Raw genomic sequence first — 18,875 nt, 5'->3', positions numbered from 1 at the left:
TTGCTCTTCTGAACACTTTGACATTTTCTCCTCTCTCCCAGAACAGTTTCAAGAAATTGAACCAAATTTATTTCTGGATTAAGTTGATACAATTGTACTGGATTCAGTGAAGCTGCATGCTTTTTAACAACCTCCTTCAATTTTTGGTTTCTATATTTATCCAGTAAGAGGTCACAAAACTACTGCAGAGGCGAATGACCATGCAGATCCTCACATAGCTTAAACTGGCCCAATTTGACCAGAATTTCAAGTACAGACAGTGGTCTTATAGCTCCAACCAATCAAAAGGGAAGCTCCTATACTCATCCTGCAGAAAAATTGCAGACAATTTATTCTTAGTTGGGGCTTTAAATGTAGGAGTGGCTCCTTCTGAAAGGTTTGAGTCACAACTACCACAAGTTGGTTCAGAGAGCTGAAAGAGTTCTATGAGGATGTTAAAAGAGTTAAATGAGGATGGATGCCAGAGATGGGATAGAGAATATCAATTCCTGTTTTTAAACTGTAAAGCCACACTGAGCAAATAAAAACAATTTCAATTTCTGATTAAAGATAAGTAAAACAATAAAATATTTGCTACATAAAATACTCTATTTTGTTTTCCCCCAGCAGTACTTCTCCTGAAATAGTAGTCCTTTTTTGACTCTGTTGCTATTTTGCATTAAAAAGTATTTGTTGGTGAAGTAAGAGATGATTTCATAGAATCATAGAATCATAGAATCACAAGGTTAGAAACGACCTATAAGATCATCCAGTGCAACCGTCTCCTCATCACCATTGCCACCACAAGCACTAAACCACATCACGCAGCACGTTGTCCAGGCGCCTCTTGAACGCTGCCAGGGACGGCGACTCCACCACCTCCCTGTGCAGCCATTGCAGTGCCTGACCACCCTCTGAGAGAAAAAGTTCTTCTTTATGTCCAACCTGAACCTCCTCTGATACAACTTGCGGCCATTGCCTGTGTCCTGCTCGACTGACTTTCCAGTCAGTCCTCCAGAAAATAATACCGATAAGCAATTCTATAAGTAAAACAAGCTATGCATTGGAATCCTTTGCATCATCATGGAAAAGTTACCTTTAATAGCAGCTGGTACTTGGTGATTCTCTGGACTGGCTTTAAAAGATACGCATCTAGCGAGAGCTTATGATCCAATTTACGCTGACATTCCTGCAAGAGACAACAAAGAGGAAAAATATTGTTTCTTGATACACAGGCAAGACACCAAGATCATTATCTTTTGGTAATCTGAAGGTGGTATGTCTCCTAATTGTGAGAGAAATTTGCTCTGTCTGCATAGGATTTTCCAGGTTACTTATGCCACAAAATGAAAATATATCAAAACAGAACTAATCAGAGGTTCAACTCAGTGTTGAAATCTGGCATGCCCTGCTCATGAGAATGTAATCATCTGGGGTTTGCAGAGAAGCCAGAAATTGTTTGGCTTTGCTGTAGCCTGAAGTTCCTTCTGTCCAGGAACTATTCTATCTATCTAATCTCCTATAGAGAGCACATTGACACATACTTAGCACCTGCCATCAGTATAAGAAGCACAAGAAAAGTCTGCATTTTTCTACATTTTCTAAAGCAGAGGAAAAAAAAAAAACAAGTTTTGATGGTCTCCCGCTGCTAGTTTGCAGTGTAATTCCACCTGAAAAAAGATGCTGTCTCCACATTGTCTCCAGAGAGCTTCAGACCTTGGCTTGTTCTGACAGTATTTTTCATATATTTGGAGGTCCTCTTTCTGCAAGAAAAGGAGAGCTTAAAGTAATAAATAATCAATAGAGCATCTGCCATGACTCAGACTTTTTCTTACCTTCCATCCTAACACATAGAAGTAATGAATTCATGGTCATAAGTCTATATGTAAAAATATACTGAAGCTACCAAACCTGCACTTTAATGTTGTGAAGTTACATAAACCAGAAGATGATGTTTTCTCACATTTTGCACAAATCAAGCAGGCAGTAGATTAAAAGACACATAACCTAATCGCAAAACTGTTATCTTTCAGAGAGGGAAGTAGGTTATTTGAAAACAATAAATAAATAAATAAGGTTTTTATTAATGCTACTGGCACAGACCAGTAAGTAGTAATTTTGATGCTACAGGCTAGACAGGAAAAACCACTTAAACTCTGTCCTATCCAGATTAGAAACAGTAGATCCACTTGATCTGTCCTCTGACTACTCTCCAGGTGCTCCCACTTTAGTCCATAACAAAATCTCATTGACCTCAGTGAAGGCAAAGGGAATCTCAGTAAAAACCTAAAGAGATTTCAAGGTCTTTAGTCTATATGGTTGGGCAGAGGCAGGTGTTCCTCTGCCAGTTTCTTAGCCTGCTAACCACAAGTCCAGTTGCTCAGAAGTCCTACAGCCATGCCACTGCAGAGCAGTACCATACAGATTCCTTAGCAAGACTGCCTGTGTGTGAACAGTTTGGAACCTTTCTGTCTGCACTCACCCAGGTGGACATGACTTTGGTGAATCAAAGACAGTGCCATAAACAAAGGAAGGGTATTTCTGGTTCACTCCTCTGTGCTTTCAGCGCTGAACAGTGCCTGCCTACTCTTGGTAAAGGGAAAACATTTTCTTTTGGATAGAGCTACTAGAAGAAACTGGTATCTGTCTTCCTCTATAGTCTCATGTTGACGTCACCTTGATGAATCAGACGAAAGCAGGGCTGTGCAACACCTCACTGTGTCAAGGATTATGCAATAAAAAAAGCTCCATTGCTCTCTGTAGAACACGAATGGTGCTGTTTCAAAAGAAACATAGAGTTTTAATCATCTAAATAGGATTGTCTGCACATGTTGCCTTGGATGGAAGTTAGCAGGGAGTAAAATTCAGAAAAGTAAAATAATCAAAAAGTGTAATCAAGCATTACAATCTGTTCCTGGTGCACAGAAATATAATTGGACTGGGCAAGAACAGAAGCAGTGATGCTCAGAAGGGGGGGCAAAAGATGAGTATCTGTTTAATATAAAGAAAAGATAAAATGGTAAACAATTCATGAGTAACTTGCCACAGTGGAACTGTCCTATGTTGTCAACACAGTTCACCACTGCACGTATCAGTGACACCAGCTCAGGCAGATCCAGCTTTAATTTTTATAGTGGTGTAAGGACTAGAATGTTCACTTCATATCCTGACAAGGACAGGCAAAGTGTAAAGGGGGATAAGATTCTGGCTCATCTTGCACCTGATTTTGCTGCTGTGTTCCAGAAGAGAAGTCTGAGAGAAGAAGTACATGGGAACTTCACATGCTGCTCCTCCCATCCTGAGAGGATGGGGGGATCTGAGAAATAAACCTGGGAATAAGGGTTCATTTGTGTGGTGATGGCTGTCCAGGTGGCACTGGTGGAGGTGGGAGGATGTGGGTGGACATGGCAGGGGAATGACAGGCAGGGGATGAAGGAAACTCAGCCAGGCACAAGGGCATCCCACTGCAGCTCTTGGAACACTTTCAAGCAGTTCTGGAAGGTGAAGAGCGATCAGACAGGGTAATATTCTTCAGAAAGTATGAATCTAAAAATCAGTCTATTTCAAAGCATAGGCTCACCATGGTGTTGTGGCAGGAAGTTTACACAAGTACAAGGATGGGGAAACAGAAATGAATCTGCAACAAAGTGAGTTTCCTCCCAGAACTAAACATCTCCTTGAAGAGCATCTGTTTCAGTTTCCCCCGTGCCACAGTAAGCACAGTCATAACTCACAGGGCAAGCCAGAAGCCTCTGCTCAGTGGGAAGATGCAAAAAGCTGCCAAATCATGGGGAACACAAACACACAACCAGGCTTTTGTTTGTGCCTCCTAAGGCAGTCCAACAGAAACAACAACTTTCTGGAGTTTATGTGGCTTCGTCTAAAAACAGTACATGAGGGAAATTCCTTGAATCAAAGGTGCTACTGTGTGAGCAGAGACATTTCCAGAGACAGGTTTTTGCTTTGTTAGCGCGAAATTTGAAATAGTGAAAAAGCTAATACATGATTTAAACTAATACATGGTTTAATTTCTTACTAGATATATTTGGTATTGTTTGACTAGTCCATGGAGGCTGATAAGCAGAGGTGACATAAGAACTGATTTTCCTTCACTTGACACATGACCCAAAGCTTTACTGCAGCTTATTTTATAGTGGTGGAACAATGAGAATTGGCTCAGCAGCTGTTCTGCTGCAAAACTGGAACATGGAATTTGATCTTTCTGCAGAATAATAGGATCAATTTTGCATTATGAATTTCTCTCTACCTTCCAAGTCCAAGGATATTTACAATATATAGACTATTCCGCGCTTCCTGGATTTCAATGGCCTGCATTCTTCAGTGACCATTTATCCTACTTTGCATAATGATTTCACCACAATATTTTCCTGCTCAGCATCTGAATCTTAGGTTAACAACGTAGTCCTTGGTAATGCCATTTACTCAGGCGCTAAATACTGGCGGCTAACCAGAGAAGAGTTCAGCTGACTATAATCACATATACACTGGTACGATGACCTTCAGCATAACTTGTTTGTAAACCCTGTTTGTAAAAATTCACATTTCTCTTTGAAATCTTAAAGCTGTGGCAGTGCTCAGCACCTCTGAGAACTGGGGCAGGTAGGTTTCATCTAAATACATCTGTATTTCATACAGTTCCTTGTCAATAAAAATTAAGCAGGAAAGCAGCAGCAACTCATCAAATCAGGTTTTTCTGATTAGTGGGACCTCTGAATGAGTGCCAGACACACAAACACCTTTTGTTGGGTCACAGGAAACGGGGCTAACAGCCACACTAATGGGAGCATGGATGAGAGCTCTCAGGGGATGGAGCTGCAGAACTTAGGTACTGAAATCCACAGGAAGCAAAGATGCGTGTATCTGACCAAACCCACCACTCTAAGGCTTTGGGTTTTCTCATGTGTTGATCTCAAACTACTTCAAATAAACATCTAACCCTCACCACTTCATCCAAGTGAGGAGAATCTCTCTTGGTTTTTAAATAACGTGAAGAAGTAAAAGAATTGGTCTTGGAGTAATGGAGCTGGTAGAGATTCACCACACAAGGAAGGTGGTAGACTCTACTGAATCAGTTTCAGGGAAGTAAGTCTCCTGAATGGTGTAGAGAAAAGAAGACAGATAGGCTGTGCTATTTGCACTCAGAGCAATATGCTGTTGTATCATTTCCTGCTTATTTACAGCAGTGTGGTGCCAGGTGTACATCAGGTTCTGGGCATCATATCTTAATCTGATATGAAAGTTGACATTTTGATCTTTTTTTTTTTTTTTTTTTTTCCGATCAGAGCTTAAAATACATTTGTAAAACACTGCTAACGGATCTCTTCCCGCCAGTAAGCAGGCTCAGATTTCAAAATACACACTGGGAATATCTGCTAATATGAGTTTCCCTCATTCACATAAGCAATCAGAGTGAAAGGATAAAAAATCTGTAAGTATTGTTGGACAAGAACATGGATATTCACACAAACTTAGAAAAGGATTTGCTTACCCTTTTCAAAAAGCATCGGGCGAGGAGCTCAGGATTTTCAATGCAATTTTCTAACTCTTTGAGGAAAATCCTGTGAAATACAAAGGAAAGCAAACAATAATGGAACATTCTGTTCACACATGCTAGCTTCCATGTAAATCTAGATTAAAGTCTATGTTCCTGTAGTGAAAGGATTCAATGTGGAACATAACAATTCTGACATACAAAGAAAGATATTATATATATTTAAGAAAACTGGAATGTGGTTCACAGCTGATTGCCTGAAACACCAATATTATCATGTCTTCATCTGCTCACAAGCATTTGATACATCTGGTTCTTCTGGCTGTTCAGATTTATTTTCAATATGTGGCCCAAACACCCACTTCCCATTTGGTTACGAGCATGTTTCAGAACAGCAAGAAAAGACAGAAAAGCTCTGTCAAATGCAGTTGTTTAACCAGCGAGCAGTGAAAATATGGGCTGCATTCCATTTCTGCAGTCACTGGAAGTCAATGCACTAAGCTTTTAGGAAAAGAATTACCAGGTTTGCAAAAGGACATTTATCAGACTATCAAGGGAGAACAAAAAATATTTACCGCTAGAGACATTCAAAATTAATAATGCCAAGGGAGATCACTAGTGAATGCACAAAAGGGATAATCTTTCACAAATAGATGACATTGATGATCTCAGAGATATTCTCCATACATGGGTTTTACAGGACACATACAGAGGCAAAGTGAGGATGACTTTCCCTGCCTGTGTACACATGGGTGTAACAAAGCACCCTGTGAAAAGGCAGTAGAAGAGTCAGCAGCAGCAAGGGCTCAGGACAACCAGCAATTCACACGTGCCTGTTGTGGAATTCATAGATTTCTGGGAGGTTTCCAAATAGAATATCCTTCTTGTTCTGGAGCATTGATGGAATCAGATGTAATAAACTTGGATTGTCCATTTCTGAAGCGTAGCCCTGCAGAGGAGAGTGAAAAATAAAACCAGGTTATTTTTACCAGGAAAAAAATAGTGTATCTGAGTCACTAAAAAGCCCCACAGTATGTGTGCTTTTTTTCTCAGCGGAGCATACCACAGCTTCTCCCTGTGCCAGTATCTTTGTTGCTTAATGATTTTCTGATGCTTCTCATTTTCTCCAGAGCTATTACACCTGATAGCTGTGCAAACACATTCTTAACCACAAGTGGACAGATTATGGGATCAACAGAAAAGATTAAATCATGTTCCTACTAATCAAAAGGGATGGAAACTGCTAAGTTTGATAGACACTTGACTCTCTGCTACACTGTTTCATTGCAAAAAGGTTTGGATTTATTTGTTAGGCTGTGGTATTTTACATGGTTATTCAGTTGTTTCTCATAGAAGCTCAGTTGTATTTTTTGCATACACATTTTTGAGAGAAAAACATTCTGATTATAGATTTTAAAGTCAGAATAATCAATCATCAGAGCTGTCAGCTCCCACAAATCAAACTGGATGAAGAAGCAACGACATAGTTGCAAAAAGATACCAGTCAGTCCTTCAGATCCCACACGAATACACACAAGACTGAGCCAGCGTTGTGACACTGGCCTACCTTTATCTCAATCATGTTCCAAACATACATTCAGAGAAACTTAGATTCTGACCCCCTGGAAAACAGGGATGCTGTTTCTAAAGTTACTGATGATGTGAAAAGGCACATTACTAACTATTTATCTGACCATAACTTTGAAAATGATGCAACTTTCATCATTCCGTGGGCTGGTGTAACAGAAAGTGCCTCTGGCCCTGAAGTAGGATGTTCAAAACATCCCTTTATTTTCCATGTCTGAGGCTGAGCAATCTTGTCGACAGAGACCCTGTGTTCTCTGAACACAAAGTGGGAGGTGAGAGTGCTCAGCCCATGAAGGATGTGCAACACCAGTGATGACTTAGAGGTCAAGCGGCAGAAGAATTTACAGATTTTCTTACCTCTATTATGCTTTGAAGTTCTTCCACATAAACACGCTCGGTTTCTATCAGCTCATTGATTATGTGGCTAAAAGAGAAGAAATATGGAGTGCTGTCAAATTGCATCTTGTTGATAAGCTTAGACAGCCTAAGCATCTTTTAGTCTATTACTTTTTCAGTTCATTTTAAACTTCACCTTGTTGTTGGTTGTTACAGCCATTTTTATATCTGTACACCTGAATTAAGATTAAAAATGCTCCACAAAGCAAAAAGGGTTTCCTCTCCTAATAATCAATAATAAGAGTCAATAAAAAAGAATTATGTTTCCCAAGTCTGTTACATTTCCCAAGGCTATGTTCCTTGTATGTTTTGCTTTCTTTTATAAAACAAGATTGCAGATTGGTCCTGCAAAAGCGGCAACCAGTGTCAGAAATCTGACACACAACAGTTAATTAGAGTAAAAATGTTACTATAATCAGGACTTCATAGCAATCTTACCATAATGCTTTAAGTCAAGACAAAACCATAGAGTGCCCAGCAGAGGATAGAGAAATGGATCAGGGCTGTACACTGCCCACACTGGAAACAATTGCTCTCATTTATTTAAACTCCACATTGATCTTAAATTGAGATATTTATGAACAGTAAAGTCACATCTAGCAATAGAGGCAAAAAGTATCACTTAGTGGCTGTGTAATATTATTGCACTCCATGACACCAGCGCAAGGGATGTCTGTTGGTCTCTAATTCATATAAAAGCTCTGTAGATATTTCCCTGAATTTGCATATGCTTTGGGGCTTTGAAATGTGTTTGTGGTATGCTTGAAGTACCACATTACTCTTCACAAGCTAGATAGATTTGTTGCTCTAATGCATCTTTCTGAGAAGTGCATAGTTAGTGGCCTAAGGGCCATTTGCTCATAAAACGATTTTGCAAACATTAGCACTTGCTTTTATAACTGACCCAAAACAAATAAAACTGTTCTGGTTAAATGTGCCTTTCCTTTTAACAGCTACTGCAGTCCACAGTCCAGATGCAAAGGAGACAAACAGGTTGCTGCTGTTCCAGCACCACTTGAAGGGCTGAGAAGAAATCCTAAGCACAATTCATAACGTGTTTCTAGAGCCAACAACTTTCATTTCACAGGGTGAAAGGATGGCTGTCAAACAGAACTAACACAGGGCTTATTTAGCATTCCAAAAGTGCATTTCCAGAGAGCTACTTTTGTTTTGTCTTTTTTTTTTTTTTAAGGAACAGGGCAGGAATAACAAAACCATCAGATAAACTTTCTGTTTTTAAGCTTTAAACTGATCTTCAAGTTATTCTTACTGTGGAAAGATGCTTATTTACTTGCAAACAAATCAGACTTCTGTATGCTATATGTTCTGCTATCGAACAGATTGCACAAGGACTGACTCCAAACCCAGCCCAGCATTTAGCTGACAATTATACCTGAAAAAGAAGTGATTGGCCCATAGGCTTCCTGGTGACCAGGTCATAAACAAACAATCGCATGCTTCCTCTCAGCAGTAACCCAGTAAACAAAACAAAGGTCCTAAGACTCCTTTATTGCCCATCTCTCTATGAGTCTTTTCTGATTCCTATTTCAACATAACATATTTCAACAGTTGCATCTTCTCTCTCCCAACTATTAGCAGTCTGCTTTTTTTTAAAAATTGTTTTTACTAACCCTAGTAATATGGGGAAAGAAGTGTCTGCTCAGGACATCATAAAAGCTCACATCTTAAGAATGTTTGAAGAGAGGTAGTTCTGTGGAACTCCTACAATATTGCCATAGTAGTTATGGGGTTCTCATAAAAGTTAACATCATTTTTTAAGATTTGATTTTATTAACTTAATTCTATAAGTAGATTTATACTAAGTGAATGCTTAAACTTTTAAAGTGTGATAAAAACTCACTTAACTTATCCTTTCCCTCCTTCTTGAGGTGTTCTCAGCCATTTTATATCCCAACTTCGGTGACACTGAGGCAGAGAAAACCATGATGTATTCTTTAACAGCTTCTGCTTGGAGCTCATATCTCCAAACTACAAGTCTTCAGTACATAAAAGGTAATCATTTTTTCAATTCTTCCCAGCCAAATAGCTGGATCTGCTCCCATAGTGGCTCTCATTGCTGTTTTATTTTTTCTTTCTCTACAACCGTACTCTCACCCAACCACGGTTTGTATCCATGTTAAAAAAAGAGAATATTTACTGTTGGTCTGGGAGTTCCAGTCATCCGTAACATCGTGCTATCCTACACTACTATTCTGAAAGCATTATTCTGTATTTCTCCAGCAGCACTGTCACCAGTCAAACAAGCAATGACAAACTCAGTTTGTGTACCGTAGAGGACTGGGCCCAGGAATGGGTCCCAGTGCAATGACTGGCAATGGGAGAAGCTAAAAACCTAGGGAGGGAGGGTGCTGTGGAGTGGTACACGGACAGGGTTGGTGCAACTGCAGCCTTCAGGAGCACTCAGCAAGCATCTGAAAGCAGCCTTGTGTAGCTCCAGTGCTCACAGCAGCACAATTTCATACATGAAATGTTGTTGCACTTAGCTACAGGAATTGCTCTGTTACCAAACTGCTATCAGTGTACAGCTGTGCGTTGAGGGAAGGGACTTCCACAGACCCTGGAGCTGCTCTAACACTGTGTAAAATCAGGAAATTAAAGAGCGACACAAGTGAGCTTTGCTGCTGTGGGGAAGAGCATTCATGGGCTATAAATGTGATGCCTTGGCATGCTGACCTGCTAAATGATGAAGCAGAGTATGTGCCATATGGCACAAGGGGCTTAATGGTGCTTGGGATAATTTAGCAGCCTAAAAAACAGGTAGTGACATCCCCTGGCCTTCATCAAGCCACGAGGGGTGATTTGTGAAATGTTCACTGTCTCTTTCAGGCCATCACGGGACAGCAAGGGTAACTCAGCAAGCACCTGCTGTAGGGATATCATGTATAAGGAAAATACGATGCAGCAGCTGACAGGACTATTGTCACACACAGTTCCTTCAGATCTCTTTTTTCACTGTATGGTCTCAACAAATATGATCAGGTTAGAATTAATTCCTAACCAGCTGTAAATCCTGTATTACATTGTTCAATATTTGAACAAAGCAAATGTAAACACGCGCTGTTTCTAGACATACAGGAAAAGGCTGCCCAGAGAGGTTGTGGATCCTCCTTCCATGATGATATTCAAGACTTGTCTGGACACCGACCTGTGCAACCTATTGTAGAGAACCTGCTTTAGCAGAGGGGTTGGACTTGATGATCTCTTGAAGTCCCTTCCAACCCCAGCAATTGTATGATTCTGTGATTCTGTAATGCAGGATGCTGAACTGCTGATAAGAAATTAAAGACAAATGCAGCTATTCTATTCTATTGTCTTTCTCACTGATGAGAAAGTGCAGGCACAAGGGTTTACCTCAGTCTCTCTGTCAATAATCAGAAATTAAATGAAAATTAAACTGCTGAAGGAATGAGACAGTACCAAAAAAATGAAAAATGTAAGCTAAGCAGTGGCAGATCAGAGGTACAGGCCCGTGCTTTTAAATGTAGCTCTTTCCAAAATCAATGAAAAGCAAAAAGTTTGCCAAAATTTCATTCCGTTTCCTTCCTTTTTTTTTCCCCCTCACATTTCAGTACAAATTACATAGCAAAGTTTCATGCAGACTTCTACCAGTTTCCAAGGGCTTTTCTCCAACCTGGTGTTGCCATTTTGCCACACAGAGTTCACATGCCTCAGTCAACAGACCCTTGGAGGTAGCAGCAGATGCAGCATGATATATCCCAGCTGCTTTCGCATTTGCTTTCCCCATCAGAGAGAAACAGAAAAACAAGAGATGGAGCAAGAACAGAAATCTTGAAATCACGTTCTTTGTTCTAAGGGACTCTTTATGGTGTGGTCAGTACGAGAACTTGCATGTGACACAAAGGTTTGCTGCAGCTGGCTGTCTCAAAGGTAATCTCAGAAAGCAGTTAGCAGCCTCAGGACTCAGCTTTGCCATTACAGGTAAGACCCAAACACTCCCCTCATTGACCCAAGTGGAGAAAAACCAGGAGCAACTGGGGCATGTGGGGCGAGGGGTTAAACCTTCCACATCCACTGTTCCTTCATTTCAGAGACAGTCACAAACATGAGGTGCATCAGCTCAAACCCAACAAAACTCTGAGCTGGCCGAAGCTCCTGGGCAGCTCTCAGATAAATTGCTCCTCACCAGAATGCTTCTTAAGTGAACGAATCATTTGAGCACAGATGGTGAAGGCATTCAATTGGAAACTCTGAGGTTTGCACAGTCTCAACTGATTTTAGCCAAGGTCATAACTGAACCCTTGAAACTGAGGTAAATGCTGGTATTAGCAGCCCTCACTTCCAGTGGGGCATTTCTGTGTCAGTCCTGTCTGTGCTGACATTTAGACCAAATGCAGCTATTTATATTGCTCTGGCCTGTGCAAATAGCAACTAGCAACACTGCTAACCAAGTACAAACTAATCCTAACCAGCTTCTCCTGCACTGCGCTGCCTTGTTGGAATAGAACTGTGGCAATAGGTGTTGAGCTGGCTCATGGAAACTAAGAGCCTATTACTGAGAAGGTCCATGTCACACAGAAGACACACATCAGCCCATCATACATTTGCAACTCCCTTCATTCTTCATTAACATGAAAAGCAAAAGGGAAAGTAATTGACGAGCTCATCAGGCTCCCTGGGTCTGTCAGGTCACTGGGCAGCTCTGTCTCAGTCATTCTGGTAAGAGCAGTGTCAGGTGGTGGCTCTGCTGTGTGCTGCATTTAAAAAACACTCTAATACGATGAAGCCCTAAGCAGAAATAGCATCTGGAGCCTACCACAATCTATTAATATCTGCTCTGGCAAAACCTCTATGACTTTTTGCTCATACAGTTACTGTTTGTGGATCCTGCTCGCATGGCAGCATAAAACTGGCTCAGGATTTCTGTTTCCATAACCGTGTTTCTTTGCTAACAAAATCACTGGCACACTTTCATTCATAAAACTTACTTCTATGCAAAGATTCGCTATCGCAAGGAGTCTTTTCCCAGAAGTGGAACTGGAGCCATCAAGCAGAATTATAGCAGTGAGTTTGTCAGTGGAAAGATACACAAATCCTCAGTGTCTCTCCACAATTATTATGCAACAGACAATCTGTCTGCGTGGCTGATGTAGAGCCAACAGAAATGGCACCCGTGCACAGGTGTTCCAGATCTGTGTTGCAAAAATGCATGGAAAGAAAATGAAAAGCTAATGCATGTCTGCGTTGGACTCCAGCAGCTCAAAGTTTTGTATATTTTCTACTGCTGAAACAGCAAAATACCAGAGTCTGTGTATGTAAGAGCAAAGTGTCCAGTAGAATCCAGTAGAATCTGGACAAATTAATGTATCAAATTAATGAAAACAAAATAAACATATTATAAATCTATCTGGTTTATAGAGATCTACTTAAATTGAAAATAGTAGCTTTTTAAATGTCTATGGGCTCAAAAATATCAGAAAGGACCAAACAGAAATGCATGCAGTGCCACAGATACATACTCTGAAACCAAACATCAGCATAGGATAGAGCTAGACAGAAGAGAAGTGAGAGCAAAAAATGTCCTGGCTTGCAAAAATAGGCAAAGTGGTAAGGAACATTTTGGCCCAGTACCCTGTCCAGTCCTAATTGTTGTCAGGTTTCTATATTTGAATTTGAATGAAATATAACAAAATCATAATTTTTGGAAATGTATCTATTTGCATGTAATATGTGGGAAAGGTGTCACTGTCACACTGGAAAGAGAATCAGCAATACTTAGCACTATTAGTTTTCAACTAGAGATTGCTATTAGAAATTCTGACTGGTCTAATCTGAAAATATCAAAATGATGTTTGCGCAATGGGATGAAAAGAAATCATAGCAAGTAAAGTGATCCATGGAGGAGATTTCCAGTCTACTTTCATAATTGCTTTCAAGAGGATTTTTTTTTTTTTTTATTTCTCACAGTGCTAAATGTACCTTTTCCAGTTGAAAAGTATTTTCAGATGAGATTGTGCAATAGTTCAAGTGAAACTTGAGTGCTGGTCAGTTGCAGCACCCTACCCCCTAAAGTGAAGCAAAAGATTGTTCTGGACGTAAGAACATTTGTTTGAATTGAACCCGTATTTGTTGTTTGATACAGAAACCCTTTCTGATTTCTTTGACACATGCTCTCATCTGGCAATGAGTGACCTTTACTGAAGATATTGTATTTGCCTGCATAGGTGATTCTATTCCACCGCAAGGTGAAGTCAAATGCCTAAGCTGTTAAGGAAGTTGGTCTGAGCAGGAGGACTGCATTTTTGTTAGAAATGTACCTTACCTCTGAGGTCACCATTTATAACACTTGGTTTCTTCTGAAATACTCTGATCTCTTTGCACATAAGAAAGTGTCCCACATTCGTTGTTCCCAAAACAAATGACCTCGGGGAAATATTTTTATATATCTTAATTAGTTGACCTACATTATAGGAACCAGAACACTGTTGTTAACAGAAAGGCAAATTAATTAAATCACCTACAGAAATGAATAGCATGAACAGAGGACTGAAAGTCATACAAGAGCTGTCTCTCATTGCAGCTGTGCACCTACACTGAATGATGCAGCTCTGCACAGAAATAGCTAGCTTTAGGAAATGTGGGTGCTGCAGACTGGTCGTTGCTATGGGCCAAAATAACAACCTGCTAATCAGGACAAGCACATACAGTCACAGTTAGTATTTATAAGACGAGACTTCTAAAATGCAGCACTCCGGATCTGGTGAGCCCTTCTGCTGTGGGAGATGCACAGAGTCCTATTTCTTGGAAGCCACTTCTTTCACAGTTGCTTTTCCTTACATGTTTGAAACAGAGCAGGCAAGAGAGAGCTGGAAATTGAATGGTTTCTGACTTCTGCAAAAACTATTCAACAGGCTTTGTTTATAGTCAACCTGATGTCTGAAATGGAAACTGTCTACATGCAACATACTTTTTCCATTCCTTTGCAGACAAGATGTAGCGATATCCAAATACCAGTCGACCTCTTTAGGTGAGAAATCTGATAAAACTGACAGTGATGTGAACTTTCCCTCACAGAGTGGTAAACTGTGACACTTGGAAAAGGACTGTCTTAACAAAAGCAAAAAGACAGTCATGAACCACAAAACATTCAAATAGATGCAACCAAAAAATAAAGTACAGAAGCAGGTTCAAGGAAGCTTCATGGGAACCATTTATACTGAGAATTCATGTTCACCACTGAAGGGCCAGCTGCTAGATTAAGAGAGCCTCAGTGGTTGTGATATCTCAGCAGAACTGCTCAACAGTTGTTCTGCAACACTTTGGAAAGCCATTTAGGTAAACGAGGAATTAGTATTGTTATTAAAATGAATGTGGTTGATTTTACAGACAGTCTTGAATTTATGAAAAGGGCAGACCAGAGCAGTGCACGTTGCACTTGGAATGGAGGTGATGGATTTGATGAAGATTACTAGTTCCTATGTGCGTTTATATTTCAGTCTGAGATGCAATGCTATGCAAATGCCATCCTGCAAAATCTCTCTGGAACAGGACACAGCACTGTGCCAGACTTAAATTCTGTGCCCACAGACCTCCTGGACAGAGAGATATAAGATCTTGGTAAATGTCTTGAATACACCCTGATTTCTAATGTCTTCAAGAATCTGTATTCTGTGCCATTTGGGAGAAATAAACTATGCCTTTATTACCTGAAAATTAAGAATGAAATATAGAAGAATCCTGAACAGCTAAAATGGAGCTTATGGGAGCAGCTGGAACATGTATTCCAATTTAGTTAATCTTTTTGGCAGTACCTAAATTGTGATTTGCCATAGCTGAGAAGCAAGCACATCCTTTTTCCGTCCTGTTTTCTCTATGGCAGTAAGCTGGGGCAGAGGCAGGAATCAGAGCAGCGGCAGCTGCCTCACTCCAACCAGCAGCAATAGGGAATCAGCTCCTGGCAACTGCCATGTACTACTCTGGTCTACCCGCCTCTTGAACTCAGCTTGACGAACTGAATGATGACTTAGAGGAAGGAGAGACATTGCCTGTTGGAAGACTTTCAAACTGATTTGGAGAACTGTGGGATGGATTCACATAGAGAAAGTGGTTGAAAGGGCTGCTTTACAGTCTCACAATTGTAGGCTGCATGAAATGGAAGGATGATACCCAGTATTTACCCTGTTTGTTAATTTTTCCTAAGCAGCTGTTAATGACCAATATCCAAGATAAAGCAATGGTAAAGATACGTAAACAGATTCATCCAGGACTGCCATTCTTCTGCGTTTTTCCTGTGGAAGAATGGGAGGCTTGGTTCATCAGAGCTCCTAGATCTTGCCTACGTGAGAAATCTCAAAGTACTCCACCACTTCAGTGTTTGCGGTAAGAACTGAGGCTGAGTACAACTGCAATGGTGATAAGAGCATGCCACACTGGGAAGAGCTGCTAGAGAGTTATGAGCTCTCAGTGTCTTCTACCCACACTGTAATTCTGGCCTGGCAGCAGTAGTGGGAATCAGCATGGACCAACTGAACATATGCATTTTAACCAACAAAAGCATGTTTGCTGCCACATTATTCAGCTTTAACTCAAGTCAGCTGCCATCCAGGAAAGATTGCCCATTGGCCAGGGAACAGAATATGAAGACAGGTCTGCAATAACTAGAAATGCAAATGAAACATCAGTGCCTTCAAACGAGAGGTGATGGAGAAAGACCAGCAAGAGTGTATCAAATGATCGGCATACACAGGAACATTAGAGAGTTTGCAGAGAATCTGCTTGACAGACAGGTGATACTATATAAAACAATTCCTGTGTAGGCCCATAGGAGGAAAGAAGAAGCCTGTTGTATGAAAAATACATGTGAATTTTCAAAAATAAATGTGTCACAAATCTTCGAAACTCGGTTTTTATACTCTCAGTTAATGAGCAACTCGTTAAGTGCAGGAAGCAAAGTCAGCAGTGATTTACTGAACAGTGCACCCAGTAAATCCCTGCTTCATTGCATCACCAGCTACACAGTGCTATCTGCTGCTGTTCTGCAAACCAGGCAGTTATTTAGATCAGTGTAGTGTGTGTGCAAGTCATCATCACTGTGATTAGGCAACATGACATATGCTTTGTGCTACCATAAATGACAATGTGAAGTGCTCAGCATGAATGCTCCTTTCTGAGCCTGCTGATATACAGGAGCTGTGTTCTGTTAACTTCAGATCGGTTTAAATTCAATTCCTTAGAACTGATGTGAACATGCAGGGATAGATTGGTGTGCTTTGGCAGATTTGTCTGGAGAATTTAAAAACAACTCTGCCTCCAGGTAATTGTTCCCATGAGAGGTGTGCAACTGAGTTCAGAAACCTCCTCTCCCAGGAAGAGTGAGCCTTGCCACTCTTGAACCTCAAACTAAGTCGCTGCTAACTCCACTGAATCACTGTGTTAAACAGGCTAATTATAAGTGCTGATGAAGAGCTGCTAAAAATCATATAATCTAGCACTGTAATCTGCAGTAAAAGTTTTAATAAACCCATGTTGCTGCTAGAACTAGAGCTGTGTAAAAATCAATCCATGGCACTTCTTCAGACAAGACCCATGCAGCCCTTGGCCACCACAAAGCAGCAGTTAAGTACAAGCCCTGAGATGGATCTGGGATGGAGGACTGTATCTTCAATTCTCCCAGAGTCCTGGATAGGCATAGCAAGCAGCCAGCCAGCAGATGATGCGGACTGCTGTGACATGGGGCAAAGCAGAAGCTACCTGTGATCCCAGTCTCCCCATGTGCCTGAAACAAACCCAGCATCAGTACGAGCATGTGGCCAGCTGCATTCCGGGAGCCTGCTGGCAGCAGAGTAACTGCACAGAAAACAAGTTGAGGAATTCCTGGAATTTCTGAAGAGTATTAAAATAACCTTAGAATCCAATAGCAAGCGAGTATGGGAGGTAATAGCAGAAGTGGTTGCTTATCTTTCTTTGATAATTGTTTAAGTGCAAATTTTGTAAGAAAGCATGTGAATGTTGAGACTGATTATTCCAGCTTTTCTCTGCCTTCCAGATTCAAGAGCAAGGATGTGAGGACTTCAGAATGCCTGCAGAACATGCCCCTGTAAGTAAGCTCCTGTATTGTAACAAGAAGATATTTTTTCCTCCTGTTCATAATAATTTTCCCAGTTCTCAGAAATAGTTGGATCTGTGCAAGGAATGTGTCTCCTCTTGCTGTTCTACAGACATTTCTATCAGCAGCAAGATCTCCCTACATGGCAGCACACACTTCACTTCAAAGATCTTCCCAACCCGTTAGGCAGTAATTAGAGTTTAAGTGTTGGAGCCAATCTGCCTGACAGGGAAGCTTCTCTGAAAACAAAGATTTTGTGAAAGTTGCAAGAGATAATGGTGGACAAGCAATGGCTAGTGGCTTCTTGAAATTTCTCCCACTGACTCCTCTTTCATTAAGTCTGGTTTTAGAACACAGTCTGCTGTGCCTAACAAGAAAGTCAAAAGCACCTCTTTTCTCTTTTAAAATTGAAGTTCCAAGCTCCTCCCCTCTACCAGCTGGAAATTTTCATGAGTCTAGAAATTAGACCGAGAAGAAATGCTGTTGGGGTTCTACGGTTAACGTGTCACAGTCACTTACCAAGATCTCCTTAGTTAGAATATATGATACTGTGAAATGTGTTACATCATGCACTTAGACACTATGGGATCTTTGCAATGGATCTTACTCATCCCATATGAAAGAGGAAACACATTCATCTCTGACTCTTGTAGAGGTTCCACATCAGTAAAATCTTACTTCCTTTTTTCTGCCATATGCAGCTCTAAAGACTACAGCAAGCACTTGAACACCAAAGCTTTTAGCAGCATTCCCTGAGCTATTGCTATCTTTTACATCAGTCCACTCCTAAATTTAGCAATTCCCAGACCTAATGGCCATCCAACTTTGCTATTGCTGGTTTAGAATAGGACTCTGGCACAGTATTCTCATTCTGAAAATAGCTTCTAATTCTTTACTTGGGGCAGAAGCACTGTCTTGTTCTACCAATGCAACCCAACGATTCCATGACACAATTAGCCATTTCCATGTACGAAGTCACGCACACTGATTAACGAAGCTCCCCAGTCCTTTTTAGATCAATAACACTATGAGAGTGCCTGACCCAGATATTATGAAACACGGAATTTAAAGAAATCTCAAATTTGAATCATGTTCAAATCTGCAGTTGGAAAAACTGTCATTTGAGGTACAAGCACTTTAAGGCAGAGGCCCACAGGTTGCATACTGCAGGGTCTGAGTTCGCAAAAGTGCTTGGACAGCTGGCTGCTGGCGCACTCCACAGATGCAGGTAAAGCACAACTTATAGGTATGGTCAGAAGATGAACAATGAGTTTGGACTGTGTATGTGCTTGGATACTATTTTGCATGTCTGAGCTG

The 18,875-nt window shown here is 40.7% G+C and overlaps 1 protein-coding gene across 1 annotated transcript in view; it reads right to left on the bottom strand.

The window, feature by feature from the left end:
* MCF2L2 (MCF.2 cell line derived transforming sequence-like 2) overlaps positions 1–18,875 on the bottom strand; it is a 123,890-nt gene that overhangs the window by 30,609 nt on the left and 74,406 nt on the right. The window contains exons 16-20 of the mRNA XM_052685500.1: positions 7,436–7,502; positions 6,325–6,440; positions 5,489–5,558; positions 1,650–1,742; positions 1,076–1,168 (exon numbers count right to left, since the gene is read on the bottom strand). Coding sequence (XP_052541460.1) covers positions 1,076–1,168; positions 1,650–1,742; positions 5,489–5,558; positions 6,325–6,440; positions 7,436–7,502 — 439 coding nt within the window. The remainder of the gene's footprint in view (positions 1–1,075; positions 1,169–1,649; positions 1,743–5,488; positions 5,559–6,324; positions 6,441–7,435; positions 7,503–18,875) is intronic.

This window comes from Tympanuchus pallidicinctus, unplaced genomic scaffold (assembly GCF_026119805.1).
Source record: "Tympanuchus pallidicinctus isolate F22 unplaced genomic scaffold, pur_lepc_1.0 scaffold22, whole genome shotgun sequence".
Taxonomy (NCBI): Eukaryota; Metazoa; Chordata; class Aves; order Galliformes; family Phasianidae; genus Tympanuchus; species Tympanuchus pallidicinctus.
The sequence above is the reverse complement of the archived record's forward strand: the minus strand, read 5'-3'. Positions and strand labels throughout refer to the sequence as shown.